This window comes from Ctenocephalides felis, unplaced genomic scaffold, assembly GCF_003426905.1.
Source record: "Ctenocephalides felis isolate EL2017-DRISC unplaced genomic scaffold, ASM342690v1 CF-g0.4_SCAFFOLD_03571, whole genome shotgun sequence".
Lineage (NCBI taxonomy): Eukaryota > Metazoa > Arthropoda > Insecta > Siphonaptera > Pulicidae > Ctenocephalides > Ctenocephalides felis.
The window spans coordinates 2,916,309-2,932,603 of record NW_020539725.1 but is presented as its reverse complement, the minus strand read 5'-3'; the positions used below and the strand labels follow the sequence as shown (position 1 = coordinate 2,932,603).

Genomic DNA, 16,295 nt, shown 5'->3' with positions numbered 1-16,295 from the left:
GCAAACGTTTATCGATTGAGTTTAGGATTAATTCATGTGGGACACATGTAAAAAGGTTGACCACATCTAAGCTTAGAATAAGTGATTTTCAGGGATGTTGCGGTTATTAATTAAATTCACAAATTGGTACGAATTCTTGACATAATAGGGAGAATTGATTGTAACATTTTTTAGGACATCAGAAATGAGTTTCGAAATATTGTAAAAAGGAGAGCCAATGTAGGAGACAATCGGTCTGAAAGAGCATTCAGGTTTGTGTATTTTTGGAAGACAGTACATCTTAGGGGAGATAGGGTGTTGTATTTTTAGGTTAAAAGCAAAATTCTCAGAAATTAGTTTTTTTGTTTTTCAGATCATTGATTAATTTAAAAGCTATTCTAGAAAAACGTTGTGTGGGATCTTCTGTTAAAATATTATATGTTGTATCATCTTTAAGTAGGTTAAGGACGGAATTGTTGTAAAATTCTTTGTCAAGAATGACTGTGATATTACCCTTATCGGCTGGGCAAACTATAATATTATTAGATTTAATGAAAGCTTTAGTTTCTAAAATGACTTTGTGGAGTTTCTTTAAATGAAAGTTTTGAAATTTATTATTTACTTTCTTTATATGTTTTATCAGTCTGTCACATAGTTTTGATCTAATATTATTCTGTTTGTTTGTTTCTAATGTTGTATTCAATATTACTTAGAATTTTTATGAAATCTGTTTTACTGTATTTCTGAGGAGAGTATGCAAATTTATAAATCATAAAACACATTACTAGATCTCTTCAATAACTTTAACAATAATATAATTTTCACACATGAACTACAAAATAACAACAGGCTTAATTTCTTGGATGTATCCGTTTACAACACTAATAACTTTATTCGAACAAATTGGTATAGAAAAACTACATGGTCGGGTAGATACTTACACTATTCCTCATACTGTCCAGAAAACTATAAGATAAACACTATTATTTCCCTTACAGACCATGCTATTTTGTTGTCTCACCAAACTTTCCATCCACAAAATTTATCCCTAGTAAAAATAACTCTAATTGAAAATGGTTACCCAAAAAATCTCATTCATTCAGTTATTCAAAAAAGACGAACTTTTTTAAAAACACAAATTAATTCTCCCAATACCAGTACCAACATCAAAAACACCAATCTTATTTACTGCAGCATACCATACGTTGAAGATTTATATTATTATTTTGCCAAAATTTTGTTAGAAGAAAACATTTTAGTATCAGGCTCATCCTTACACTCCTTCAACTAATTCTTTACGAACATTAAATCCCCTACCCCATCCAATCTCAATACTAATGTAGTATATTCTGTTTCTTGTAACTGTGCTTTTCAATATATTGGACAAACCTCCCAATATGTACACAAGAGAATGAGACAACATGAACTAAGTGTGGTCCACCATAAACAAAAAAATTTCAAAAGCACCCTAGTACAACACTCTATAGAAAACGCCCATTCATTTAATTTCACTCCAAAGATTTTATATCATGAAAGTTGCATCTTTAGGAGGTTATTCGCGGAGAGTTGTCTCATTCTCATGAATGTTTCTAACAGTGTCAACATTAGATCAGATCACAACCTATTACATGATTCATATTTAAATTTTTTACACTTTTTGACAAACAATTAATATCGACTTCCTTTTAAGTTCAATAATTTAAGTATTCACACCCTAACATGAAAAAACACACACATACAATCTCACAGTTCTTGTTTCAAGTGTTTACACGTGTTACATATGAACCAGCAAATACAATTAGTTCGTTTCCAAAAGCCAATAGTATAACATCGAATACAATATTATTTGTTTTCAAATAATAATTTTAAAAAAAGACAACACTTTTAGTAATTTTGATTTACAAAAGTTAACTATTCGGCGGAAAAATAACTCACAAATTCATTTTTTGTCAAAAATTCTTGTTTAGTGAAAAAGTGCTAACGTATATTCAAACAAACAGGTAATTAATTCAATTTTATCATTAATCCTTTCTTAAAAAATTTTTCCATAACTTTCAAAAAATTTCTATCATTTTCAATATCCTGTTCTGATAATCCACTCATTTTTTTTATCATTTTCTTTTTGATCATATTATCATATTTCTGTACATTATTACTTGTTACAATTAATTTATTATTTAAGAAAAATCTATTTTCTATTCCTAAACATATTGTTTGCTTAAATCTCATCAAGATCATGTTTCTTGACAGATGTCCTGAAGATGGAACGTACCTAGTTTCGAAACGTTGACAGTAAACAAATAATTAAATAAAGAAATTGTTTTATTAAAAACTTTTCTTGTTTTTTATTTTGTATTATTTTTGGATTCTTGTTCGAAACTCTACAAAATATATATATATATATATATATATATATATATCTTATATATAAAATTCTTCTGTAACAATGTAAGTTTCATTAATCCTCCTAAACTATAATTCGGAGTTTCATGAATCTTCCTGAAGTTTGTTCGGGAAATTTTCTAGAATGTTTTGATTCATAGAAATATAGTTAAATTGTAGAAATAAATGGAAAAAAGTACAAAAAACCGCTTATCATTGTTTGACCTTTAAAATATTTAAGGCATGGTTTGACATTAAAAACAAATGACAACTGTCATTTGCCAAACATTTCTATTCACTTATAGGCTAAGGCAATATTAAAATATAATAAATTCATGATTAAAAATAAAGAAAATGTAATGTCTTAATTATTATTGTCGAAAAGCAACTGAGATGTGCCATAATTAAAATAATATAAGATGCAAATAATATAACATGCGTCTGACAGTCTGCGCATGCGTCTGACGCGCACGGCGAATCGTGTTCTCAACTGCGCGTGGTTTGCTTTTGCTTGCAATAATTTTGTTTGCGCACTTTGCGAACAGATTCGCCGTACGAATTCGTGCAAAGGAGACGAGCCAAAGTGATTGCGCTCAAAAATATTCAATTTGCGGTCGTTTTGCCTTACTATACTAAGTCACAATACAAAAAAAAAACTTATTCAAAAAATTATTTAGAAGTTTCATGTGTCAAAAATTCATATGGTTGGCATTTTGTACGGAATATTTACTCAATGGAGCGCTTTGGGTCTGAACTTTTTTTACTGTTTTCCAATTCGTTTGGAATTTTGGAATTAGTCTCATCTTACTCTCAAGTTCAAAAGTGAAAACTATTTAGACTCTTTTGCACTACCCGGGGGGATACCATTTCTTTTCAGTGGTGTATTAACGTTGGGTGTGGATAAAATAACTAATTATAAGAGAAAAATCTTTAATAATGTTTTTCAAAAAAACACATACTTTTCAAGTTACTGGCTACTGAAAATTTGTTTCTTTTTTGCGTTTTTTATCAATAAAAATAAAATTATATCAATAAAAATCCTAATAAATCGCTATTTTACAGTGTTCTAGGAACAATATTAAGTTAATTATGAAAATGGGTTTTTATAGACCTCCAAATAAGCTTTAGAAGAAAGTACTTCTTTGCGTGTAAAATGAGTGAGCTATCATGCAATTAAAAGACGCATACAATGTTTTTTTTTCATTTAAATCAAATAGTTTATGAGTGCCATTTCCACCAAAATTAAAAATAATCGTTTTCCATCTAGAATTAACTTGGTTTGAGAGATCTTGATGGATTCTAGAAAATACCATAACATTAGTACAAACGATTATCAAAAAACTCATGATTTCATAAAAAAATCCATTTAAAAAAAAAAACAATTTCTCATTATAATATCTCTATGAGATAAATAATATATATGGAAATTCAAGGTATTTTTCAGACTAATTATTGCTTTTTATTATTTTTTGTTACACAAATATTGATAGAGTTCTAATTGTTTAAAGAGTGCGCGGCTGTCCAACCGGAGTGTCTTTCGAGCCCTTTAACCCTTCGCCGTTTCAAAATAAGAGAAGTTACGGTAAAATTTATGATAAAGAAAGTTGTAGCTCATTTAATCACCTTTAAAATAGTATATTACAAGTTATGATAAAATCAGAGTAAAAGAGTTATAATCCAATTAATGCGGGGGGTGGTGACGAAATGCAAATCGTTTTCACTTCTGAACTTTGGATTAAGATTAGCTGGGCATACGCTTTTTACCTCTCCATTGACTGCAATAAATTTGTTGATAGTAGGTTGAATAGAGCACATGTGAACAAAATTTGACAAATTAATTCACTTCAAATATGAACTTAAGTAATAATGTTAATTGAATTATTAGTGTGAAAAATGCAATTTAGATATTAAAATACTAAAAGCCAGTAAAAATATTGTACGAAATTATAAAAATTGTAGGCAACATTATTGAAGCAATTATTTTGGGTAGAAAAATCCAAGGTGATATTGTACCTTGACCGCATGCTATATATTAATTCTTTCTGAATTTGTTATACTTTCTAAAAGATTTCAATTTTCAACACGTGTATCTACGCTATGACAATAAATACATGGTGATAAATTTAGAAAAACAATGTTTTAGCCGTGAATAAACAAAAAATCATTTATTTAAACATCCACATCTACAGGTATGTCTAAAAATATTGTATAACCCTTAAATTCAATAAAATAAATTGAGCTATTGGAAATAAATTTGTTCTATAAATCGCAGTGTATAATTTTTAATATATAATTTTATGGAAGATATTTTAATATTTGTTAAAGGGATAATTAAAGTGTTATTTGTGGGAATTGAGAATGATCATTTTATTTGAAACAGTACTACATTTAACATCACTCATATATTGGTGTAAATAGTAACTCGAAAAACAATAATGATTATTTTTAACTGAACGGTATAAATATTAGTATAGGATATTAAAAAAACGTAGAGGTGGGTACAGGACAACGTCTGTCGGGTCATCTAGTATATATATATATATATATATATATATATATATATATATATCTTATATATAAAATATTTCTGATTTTCATGAATCTTCCTGAAGTTTGTTCGGGAAATTTTCTAGAATTTTTAGATTCATAGAAATATAGTTAGATTGTAGAAATAAATGGAAAAAATTACAAAAAACCGCTTATCATTGTTTAACCTTAAAAATATTTAAAGCTTAGTTTGGCATTAAAAACAAATGCAGTCTGCGCATGCTTTTGTCAATGATCGCACATCTAACTTAGCCTATAATTCACTTTGACTGATTATTATTTTTTAACTTTTAAATGCAGTCATGTTTTGCCTTACTTTACCAAATCACGATACAAAAATAATTTACTTATTAACTTCCCGTAGGGCAAGTTATAGTAACCGGAAAAAAAATCGAAAATGAAAATTTTTATAGATCTTTACGTTTTAAAACCTTCTGAACATTTTGTCATACCTTAGAAAAAATGGATGTATGTGTGTGTGTGTGCGTGTATGTATGTATGTGCGGATACTAATTTTCGTTGACGATTTCGGGAACACGGATCAACCGATTTGAATAATTCAAAAAACGTATTGATAAGGGGACGTGCTGATTAGTTTTTGGCGAAGGCAGGTCTAGCCGTTCTGAAGATACGGGGCAAAAAGTGCCGAAAACGGTAACTCAGTTTTTAAGAGAACGGAGCATCCGATTTGAATAATTCAAAAAACATTTCATTTGTATTGACTAAATGAACAACTGTTCAATTTTTGGAAAGGCAGGTTCAATAACTTTGTAGATATGGAGGAAAAAGTAAAAAAACGAGCTATTTGGCGGTCAAAAATGAACATTAGGCATATCCACATCAAATTATCAGATATTTTATAGAGATTTTAAGAATAAGTATACATTTTGTTTACATTCCTATGGGTTCCGTACCAATGTTTACGCGTTAGACGGCGACGCGGCGCTTACGCGCTTTGATATTTCGTCTTTATGCAGTTAAAGCAGTACGATTGCTTTGAAAAAAAGTTCAGAATTTCTAAAATATTTCAAAATAAATGATTTAAGATAGAATGATTTAATATGGTACTATTATTATTATTTATTGATCAACTTTTATTGATTATTATTATTGATTATTTTTAATTTCTAGAATTTTGAATTGCGGTACGGGAAGTTCCAGCAATTTGCCTTAAGGCACGATGCCCTAATTGCCTTAAGACAGAATTCCACTTACATCTAATTCAAACAATTATTTAGAAGTTTCATTGTGTCAAAAATTCATATGTTTGGCTTTGGATACGAAATATTTACTCAAGGCCATGGAGCATTTTGGGTCTGAATATTTTTAATGTGATCCAATTTGCATGAAATTTTGGAATTAGGTTCATCCTACTCTCAAGTTTAAAAGTACATCTATTTTCAGTTGTGCAATTGTATCTCTTTCAAACAAACGTAGAATATCGATAAAAGAACTAATTAGAAGAGAAAAAAGTTTAATAATGTTTTTCAAAAAAGAAATTACTTTTCAAGTTACTGGCTACTGAAAATTTGTTGTTTTTTGCTTTATTCATCGTTTTTTGCAAATATTTCTAAAAATATACATTTAAACAAAAGTCATGTAATGAACAAAATTATATCAAATAAAATCTTAATAAATCGGTGTTCTGTAAATTGTTCCAGGAACAATATTAGGCTAGGTATGAAAATGGGGTTTTATAGTACTCAAAATAAGCTTTAAAATGAGTATTTTTGCGTGTAAAATGAGTGAGCTATCATGCAGATAAAAGACGCATTCAATGTTTTTTTTTCATTCAAAGCAAATAGTTTTTGAGTGCCATTTCCACCAAAATTAAAAGTAATCGTATTCCCTCTGGAATCAACTTGGTTTAAGAGATCTTGACGGATTCTAGAAAATACCATAACTTTAGTGCAAACGATTTCCAAAAAGCTCATGATTTCATGAAAAAAAATCTATTTTAAAAAATAAAAGATACGTATAAAGGTATATAAATGAAAATTCAAGGTCTTTTAATCACCAATTATTGATTTTTATTATTTTTCTGTTACACAAATATTGATAGTGTCGAACCAGAGTGTCTTTCGACCAACATCAAACCTGCTTATCCTCAACTCCCTGTCCCACGGACATCATACCGACCTCCGCTCCAGTTCACACTACCTGAAGGCTGGACCGGTGGTCCATCACCAAGATCAGCACCGTCTGCTATTTATCGACTCTTTGCTATTGGCGAGATCGGGAAGCTATTTGGGGATCCCCAGGTAAAGCAAATTTTCAGTGAGCTATACAAACCGACAAAAACACTAAACATAAACATGACTTATAACGACAAATACACAACAGTTTTAAACTTTCTTACATCATCCCCATAAACCAATCACAAGACTGACAAATAATGCATTTCAATTCAAATGGACTTAAAAAATAACCTTGACGAACTGAGACAGACGATAACAGAATACGATCTGGAAATTATACTGATCAACTAAACATATCTGAAACCTACGGACAGACTCTACATCAACAACTACAAAATTTATAGAAACGACAGACAGACGGACGCACGCGGATGGGGCGGCACTGTGATATTAATAAGTGCCAAACCTGACAGCGTGCGGTTTTGAAATAACAGCTATAAATGTATACAAGAGCGGTCAAAAAATAATTATAATATCGATTAACATCCCGGCAAGCGGACTGCAATATACGAACTTACAAAGACTACTGAACTCGAACAGATTTGTTCTTATGGCAGGAGACTTTAACGCACAACACACATCTTGGAACTGCAACTTCAACAATGCAAACGGAAACATACTTTATGAATACCTGCCCGAACACAACACCACAGACGCTCAACTACACTATCCTGACATACGCCACCGTACTGACACACCATCACAGCACGATCGATTTGTCATTGACAAAAAATTCACACGTAATATCCGAACCCATAACAAAAACACTTTTTAACTCCGACCATAACCCAGTTTTTATGACCACTCCAGACAGACTAGACATCGAACAGACTCCCAAACGCAAATTTCTATATTACTCTAGAGACATTATCACAGACAACACACTACACACAATGCCAATCGATACCAACACTGACATTGAGGAGGCTGTAACACACCTTATACAGACAATAACGGACGCTGTGCAAAAGTCTATTACGACACTAGACTCAAGAACACCACCAGCCAACGACTTACTAGAACACATTTTATTGAAATTAAAACTTAAAAATCATACGAAGAAACTGTAGCAACGTACCTGTGACAGACTACTCAAAGAACATGTGAACAGACTGACAAAAATTATTTCTAATGAAATACGTGACCACCGAAACAACACTTGGACCAAAAGACTCGGTAACATAAATACTGACCCACACAAACCGCAAAAAGACTGATGCGGAAACCAACATCCATACCACCACTCAAATTATCTGACGACAATTGCGCAACGACACCAGCAGATATTGGCAAAAAAAAATTGAAAAAACATATATAAACAAAATGCTAATACGTCAAACAATAGTTAAAAATTACCGAACAAAAAAGCACCAAGACCCGACGGACTGCAAAACACAATACTTAAACAACTACCGACGAACGCCTTCATTCTACTTACCCGCATAATAAACAGAGTTATGATGAAAGGCTGCTTTCCTGCTTCATGGAAAACTTTCACCCTATTTCCAATAGTGAAGCCAAGGAAAGAGCCGGACATACCACAGAACTACAGATCGATCAGTCTCCTCAAGATGAGTGAGATAGACGAAAAGTTACTACTCAAAAGACTGAACAAACACATAAGACACAACAAAATCTTACCTGACACACAATACGGTTTTAAAGAACGACACTCCGCACTACTCCCAATTTTAACAGACGAAAGGCTTACGGGATGTTAAATCTACTGAGACCTCTCTTGAACCACAACAGCCCGATAAGCGTGGAGAACAAGCGGACACTCTACCTCACACTGATCAGAACATTAATACTATACGCCGCTCCAGTATCGAGTGTGACGACCAAGACGAACTTACAGAAACTAAAGACAGTACAAAATAAGACACCACGACTAGTAGTTACCAAAAGAAGAGACCCAATGACTAGACATTACTACTCTACAAAATACATACATGAACGAACTAACGTACCGACAATACTACCGACCATATAAAGAAGCTCACCGAAAATTTTTACCAAAAATGTGGGAGTCACCCTAATACCAACATCGCGGGTCTCGGCCAATTTACTAAAAACATGGTTTGGCTGGCAAACACGCCATGCCAAACTATATACTGATCGACCCAGAGCAGCGGATGATACTTGGCTCGTTACGAATTTTTTTCCAGAGCGAATAAATCTTTTGTTTTGTTTTTCTTGATTCTTTGTGTAATTATCTTTTATTATAAATATTGCTTTTATATTAAATATTATTTTCTTTTATTGTTTTTTTTTTTGGAGGAAAATTTTTCTTTCCTCTATTTTTTGTCCCATAAATATGTCACAACTTTTATGTTTTAAATATTAACTGTTGTTTTACCAGATATGATGGATAATATACCCACGGGTAAAAATTCGAACGAAATAAGAAATATGTACATATTTATATTTACTGAAATATATTTATTTATTATTATTATTATGCAGGCGAAATGTCATATGTCACGAGCTCTCTCAAGATTAAATTCTCGATGCAGTGTGCAAGTATTTTGTCTAAATTTGCGAAGCAATGAGATGACGACATTGGCTGATAAAATATACGATGCTAGGGGAGAAAGAGCATTAAATGAGGCTGTTTTAGAAACAATTGAATTGTAAGTATACACATACACATGATGTTTTATCATTTCGTTTAAATACATACTTGCTTTATTATTATAAGACACAAAAATTTTACATTTATTCCTGTTAGATAATGAGTAATATTCTAAATATTTTAAAAATACAAAATCCCTAGAACTGTATTGTTTCATTAACATTTGATAATTGATGACAGATTTTAATTTTCAAATGAGAGATATATCCAAATTTATAAAATTAACAATCGTATGGATTACAATAATTAAAGTCTGTAACCCAATGATTGAGTTTTACTTTTTCACAATTTCTGCTTCAACGACAGATTGCATTCTCTTTGGTCGTTGGATCATTCTTACTATTTTAACTTACGGAGGGAAAGTTTGTTTCCGTCTAACATCCGGTTTGCTAATTTATATTTTCTCGACGTTTCAAGTCATTCTGAATCGAATGAGCCCATATTTGAAGAAAGTATGTGGGTGTATGTGAGTCAGTTTTTTGACCTTTTGCCGATGTTTTCTCAAAAAGAGCTTGATCGATTTCAAACCATCAATCCATTTGGAGTAACTTGATAAGAACTAGCGTTTGTCAGTTTTATACGACCAGTTTTATCAGCCAATACTTTTCTTTGTAAATAGCACAACAATGGAAACAAATTCGTTCACACTTTATCTTGAAATTTTCAATTGATTTTAAAAATTTCAAAACTATTCGAAAGATATTAATTGGGAATTATGCTGATTATTTTTGGACAAAGATCGCCTGAGCCGTTTTTTCGTAATTGACTGTTGATAATTTTTGTTCAACGAAACTTTTTATGCTGATAGATATCATGGTCGCAAAGAACATACTCTATATACTATGAAGGCCTATACTATTTTAGGCCTACGACAAGTAGTTTAATTTTAAAAATTAATAAAGTTGGCAAAAACTTGTGTAAAAAGTCGCTTTTGTAATGTGATAAGTCAAATTTCAATTTCACAAATTTAGAAGCTATTGGTATGAAATCCATAAGGAGGAGCCGCAATTATACTAGCGAAAAGATCAGTCAAGCCATTAGAAATTGACTTGGAATCAGTAGCAAAGTGGGTAGTCTATAAAATTTCTCTACTTGTGTAAAAAATGTTTCTATTAATTTAAATGATATATGTGTTTATGCCAGTACTTTCTTATAGCAGGTACTTAATATTTTAAAAAAATATTAAGTTTCTTAAAAAAATGTATCGACGTTTTTCATGAAAATTTACATAGCGACGGAATTTTGCTGAATTATGTACATTAATTGAAATTTGGACATAATAAGCGACAATTTTAGGTTAAACAAGCACGGATTGTGCACTATAATTGATATAATCACATACAATTTAACCGTGTCAAGGGAATTTAATTAGAAATCGCAACCTAAGTGAAATTTAAAACCCTATTTTGGATATAAACAGTTGAAAATTTTATCTTAATCTTAATTTTGGTTGATAAATTATTTATTACATCTATCGGGAAGTTTCTGCGATTTGCCTCAAGATAAAATGCCACCAACTAGCTAAGTTTCCTTGAACTATGTGCAGTGATTAGTAGCTAGATTGTCTTTTGTTCATCTTACTATTTAATTTTCAGTGCGCGATGTTTTGTCTTCGATTCTAAAATTAACATGATCATAATTTTAAATGTACTATCAGGTACTTACATTGAGTTAGCCTTTGAGTATGGGTACTTGCCTGACATTAGTCTACTTTTCAGATGACAATACTCATAGCCGTTACTCGCCTCATGAATTATAATTTACAAGGATTAACAGTAAGAAATATTTCTATCATTTGAAATTTATGATAACGACAGATTTAAATTAAAAAAAAAACAAAAAAACATCATTGTCAAAATCATATAAAATATTTTGAATTTAATATAAATATTTTCTAATCATAAAATTGTTGAATATTGTTGTAAACATCGCTTAAATAAGTGAAATAAGCATATAATTATGAATTCGGAAAATACGTGTTCATGCTGTAGTATTGCAGTTGCCTTAGACAAGATGGTGACATGTATTTCGTGCAAAACTAAGTTTAGGTATTCATCCGTGAACTTGAGCTTGACTGATGTTCGAGCAATATCATCAAAAAAAGGAATAATGTGGAATTGCAATACATGTGCTAATCTTGGTAATGACCTTAATGATATCAAGAGTATGTTAATGCAGCTACAACGAGAAATAGCTGCACTAAAAGATCGTAGGTCTTGCAACAATAATATTTTGGATGATGGTCAATTTGAAGCATTAGTTCAAGAGACTTCTGAACGCAATAAACGTCCATATAATATCATAATATATAACGCCAAAGAGCCTCTTAATGACGTAAACAGTTACGATAAAAGTGTTGATACAAATATGGTTAACAATATATTTGAAGCTTCATTAGGAGTACCTTGTGTTCCGTCGAGCTTCGAACTATTTAGATTGGGTAAATATGATTTGAAAAGGACTAAGCCAAGACCGCTTAAAATTATCTTTAAGGATAATAACTTACCAAAGAAAATGTTGTTTTACTGCAAGAAAATTAAAGATAATGACCACTTCAAGAATTTGATCATCACTGAGGATCGGACACCAAGGCAACAACTTTATTATCAAAGACTAAAAGCTCAGCTACTTGAACGCGAGAAAAAAAGTGAAGTTAATCCTAAAATTAAATACATTAATGGCGTTCCTCGAATCGTTTCTTTAAACTAATTTTGCCCACAGATAGTAATGTCTTTACATGTTACTATCAAAATGTTAGTGGACTCAACACTAAAATTTCTGACTGCCTGCTCGCGTCTAGTTTTCTTGATTATGATTTCGTCGTCTTTTATGAAACATGGCTTAGGAACGATGTTCACAACTCTGAATTTTTTTGCGACAGTTTCAATGTTTTCATATGTGATAGAACTTATGGTATCAACAATAAATATTGCGGTGGTGGTGTACTTCTTGCAGTTAAAAAATATATTACTTGTGAACCTTTGAAATTGAACTTTATTTGTGAATCCCTTCCAATGATTGATATTGTTGGGTGCAAGTGTATCCTCAAGAATTCAAGCATATTAGTATTGACCGTTTACGTTCCACCTGATGCATCTACTGAGAATTTTGAAGCTTTCCTTGATCTACTAGAATCTTATGTTTCTGACAAAAATGTTTTAATTATTGGTGATTTCAATGTTCCACATTTCGATCAATTATCTCATAATCTTACTAATGCAAAATGTAACTTTATCTATAATTTTATTAACTTATCTGGTCTCAACCAATATAATTCTGTTATCAATATCAGTGGCAGATTGTTGGATTTAGTGTTTTGTTCTTACTTTTGCAACATAATTCATGATACCGAACCCCTTTTACCTGAGGACAATTATCATCCTATTCTTTATATTTCTGTTTCCCTTACATCTTCTTTTTCCACACCCAATACTTTGCAATTTAATAAAAATAACTATCATTACAATTTCCACAAAGCGGATTATCCTAATCTTTACAGGGAAATTTTAAATACATCGTGGAGTTCTTTGTATACATGTTCTGACATTAATGATGCATGTGATCTTTTTTACGCTACAATTTATAGCTTATTAGATATATTTGTTCCTAAAACAAAGAAATTTGCTTCCAATAAATTTAAGCCTTGGTTTAATTCTGATATTATCAGAAACCTCCGTATGAAGAAATATAATACTATCATAATAAATACAAGTTAACCAATATCACTTTCTATTATGAAAATTTTAAATTGTACAGGAAATTAATAAAAACACTTATGAAAGATGCCTATAATTCATTCGCTTAATCCAAAATATTTCTGGTCTTTTTTGCATAATAAAACTGCTTCTAATATTATTCCTAATAGATTGTGCTATCTAGACAAATATTATGATTCTCCTGATGCTATTGTTGATGCATTTAATTCTTACTTTATTTTATTTGATCATAATGATAGAATCATGATTGATATAGGTGAAATTGATTCTAGTACTGTGCAACTTGCAATAGCAAGTTTTAAGAACTCCAAAATATTTGGTTTCGATGGTATTCCATCTTTCTTTATACGTGATTGCTCATCTACTCTATCTGATCCACTTGCATTTTTATTTAATCTATCATTGCGTACAAACACTTTTCCAAATTGTTGGAAAATTGCACGATTAGTTCCAACTTTTAAACAAGGTGTTACATCAAACATTACTAATTATTATCAAACTTTGCTAAGGTATTTGAAAAAAATATTTATAGAGAACTAATTCCTTCTGTTAGAACTTTAATTTCTATTAATCAACATGGATTCATGCCTGCCCGTTCTACGATAACAAATTTAATTTGTATTAAACAATATATATATGAGAATCTTGACATCAATGGACAAGTTGACGTTATTTACACTGATTTCAGTAAAGCTTTTGACAAAATTGATCATAACATTCTTCTTACTAAATTATCTAAGATAGGTCTTAATTCTTCACTTATTCACTTTTTTAAGAGTTATCTTCATAATCGTAAACAGTTTGTCTATCTTAATGGATTCTTGAGCAACATTGAAAATATTAGTTCAGGTGTTCCTCAGGGATCCATTCTTGGTCCACTACTATTTATTATTTTTATTAAAAACATTTCTGATATTATTAGCTGTCCACATTTATTATTTGCAGATGATCTGAAACTATATCTCAAAATAAATTCTATTGATGACTGCTTATTATTACAGTCTCAACTTGACCTTTTCCAATCTTGGTGTATCTATAACAAATTACATCTAAATATATCTAAGTGCAAGATTCTTAGTTTTACACATAAGCGCGTTCCAATATTTTTTTATTATAAAATTTCTAACACCAGCATTGATAGATGTAATAAAATTTCCGATTTAGGTGTTCTATTTGATTCTGGTTTGTTTGTCACAGATCATGTAACTGATATTTGTAATAGAGCACATCAATCTTTAGGTTTGATACTGAGAAATTGTAAACAATTTAAGTCTACCAATGCACTCCTTTGCATGTACTATTCTATTGTACGTTCAAAATTAGAATACGGTTCGATTATTTGCTATCCTCATCATATCAACAACTCTGATGCGATAGAGAAGGTTCAGCGAAAATTTCTGAAATACCTTTATTATAAAACATATAAAATTTACCCTGAACGTGGCTTTGACCACAACACTTTACTAAAAGAATTTGGTATTCCTTCCCTTGCCTCACGTCGATTTATCTGTACAATTATGTTCTTATTTAAGCTTTGCAATAATTCTATAAACTGTCCTCTTATTCTCAATCAACTATCCTTTAATGTTCCAAGGCTATCTTCGCGTTCACAATTATTTTTCAATTATCCTACCCCTAAATCTAATTCTCTCTTAATTCGCCAATTTTACTTATGTCCTGTAACTTTAACTTAATTAATAATGAAATAGATATTCACAACACTTCACCTAATCAAATAATCTTCATCTGCACAAGTTAATCTTTTTATTTTCTTTTCAAATATCTTATTATTTTCTTATTCTGTTTATAAATATTATTGTTACATTCTGCATTATATCTTCTTTTTCCACATGTAATTTTATGTTAAGCATTTTATGTTATTAACTATATATTGTAATTTTGTATATATTTTAATTGTTATTCATTATGTAAAATAATTGTATTTTTGAGTCCTCTTGGAGAAATCTGTGGGCTATATATTTAAATAAATAAATAAATAAATAAATAAATAAATAAATAAATAAATGTTTTACTTCACATTTACTTTACATAAAATGATAATAAGAAGAAATGTTTTATTGCAAATTAATAATAATAATAATAATAATAAATAAATATATTTCATTGCAAATTATTCATATCTGTTTAAATGAATTCAGTTGATGCAAACATGTAACTGTTATTTAGTATTATTGGTTTCCAATTGGCGTTGACCGCATGCGTCGTATATCAATAGCTCTTCATAATAGCATGATAAAGCTGTAAGATTTAAATGATATCTGCTATAAAGAGTATGAGAGTGGAGACAAATGCGATGTTGGCAAAAAAATTGGAAGCATAACCGCGGTTGCGAGTTTTTCAGAGCTTCCATAAAGAATACGTCGACAATTTTCCCTCCAATAATTGTTACTGAAGATCGCGTAGGAGACGGCGACGAAAATCATTATATATATATATATATATATATATATATACAACAGGAAAATTATTAAATGGAGATGGAGGCCATTCGAAGTCGAATAATATGAAAGTAATAGCCATAAATGCACTTCTTAACTTTACATTTCCTCAAATAGTGATATATCATCATGATGGCGAACGAGATGACGACGATGCTGATTATTAATAAATACTTGAAATAGTTATTAATGTATATCACTAGTGCTAATTATTATTACAATAAATAATCCAACATAAGCATGCGTATCAAAATATCTTTTAATCAACTTTTTTGCATTTATAGTACATGCAACAATGATTTTATTGATTGGCAGAAACAAATATTTTATTTAGAATCACGTCATCGTATTTAAATATTGAAGAATTTAACAATATCGC

At 30.4% G+C, this 16,295-nt stretch overlaps 1 protein-coding gene across 1 annotated transcript in view; it reads left to right on the top strand.

Annotated features, from left to right (window-relative positions):
• The window catches only part of LOC113384923 (eIF-2-alpha kinase GCN2), a 635,046-nt gene that overhangs the window by 598,356 nt on the left and 20,395 nt on the right, over positions 1-16,295 (top strand). Inside the window, exon 30 of the mRNA XM_026622699.1 lies at positions 9,573-9,739. Within this exon, the coding sequence (XP_026478484.1) occupies positions 9,573-9,739 (167 nt within the window). The remainder of the gene's footprint in view (positions 1-9,572; positions 9,740-16,295) is intronic.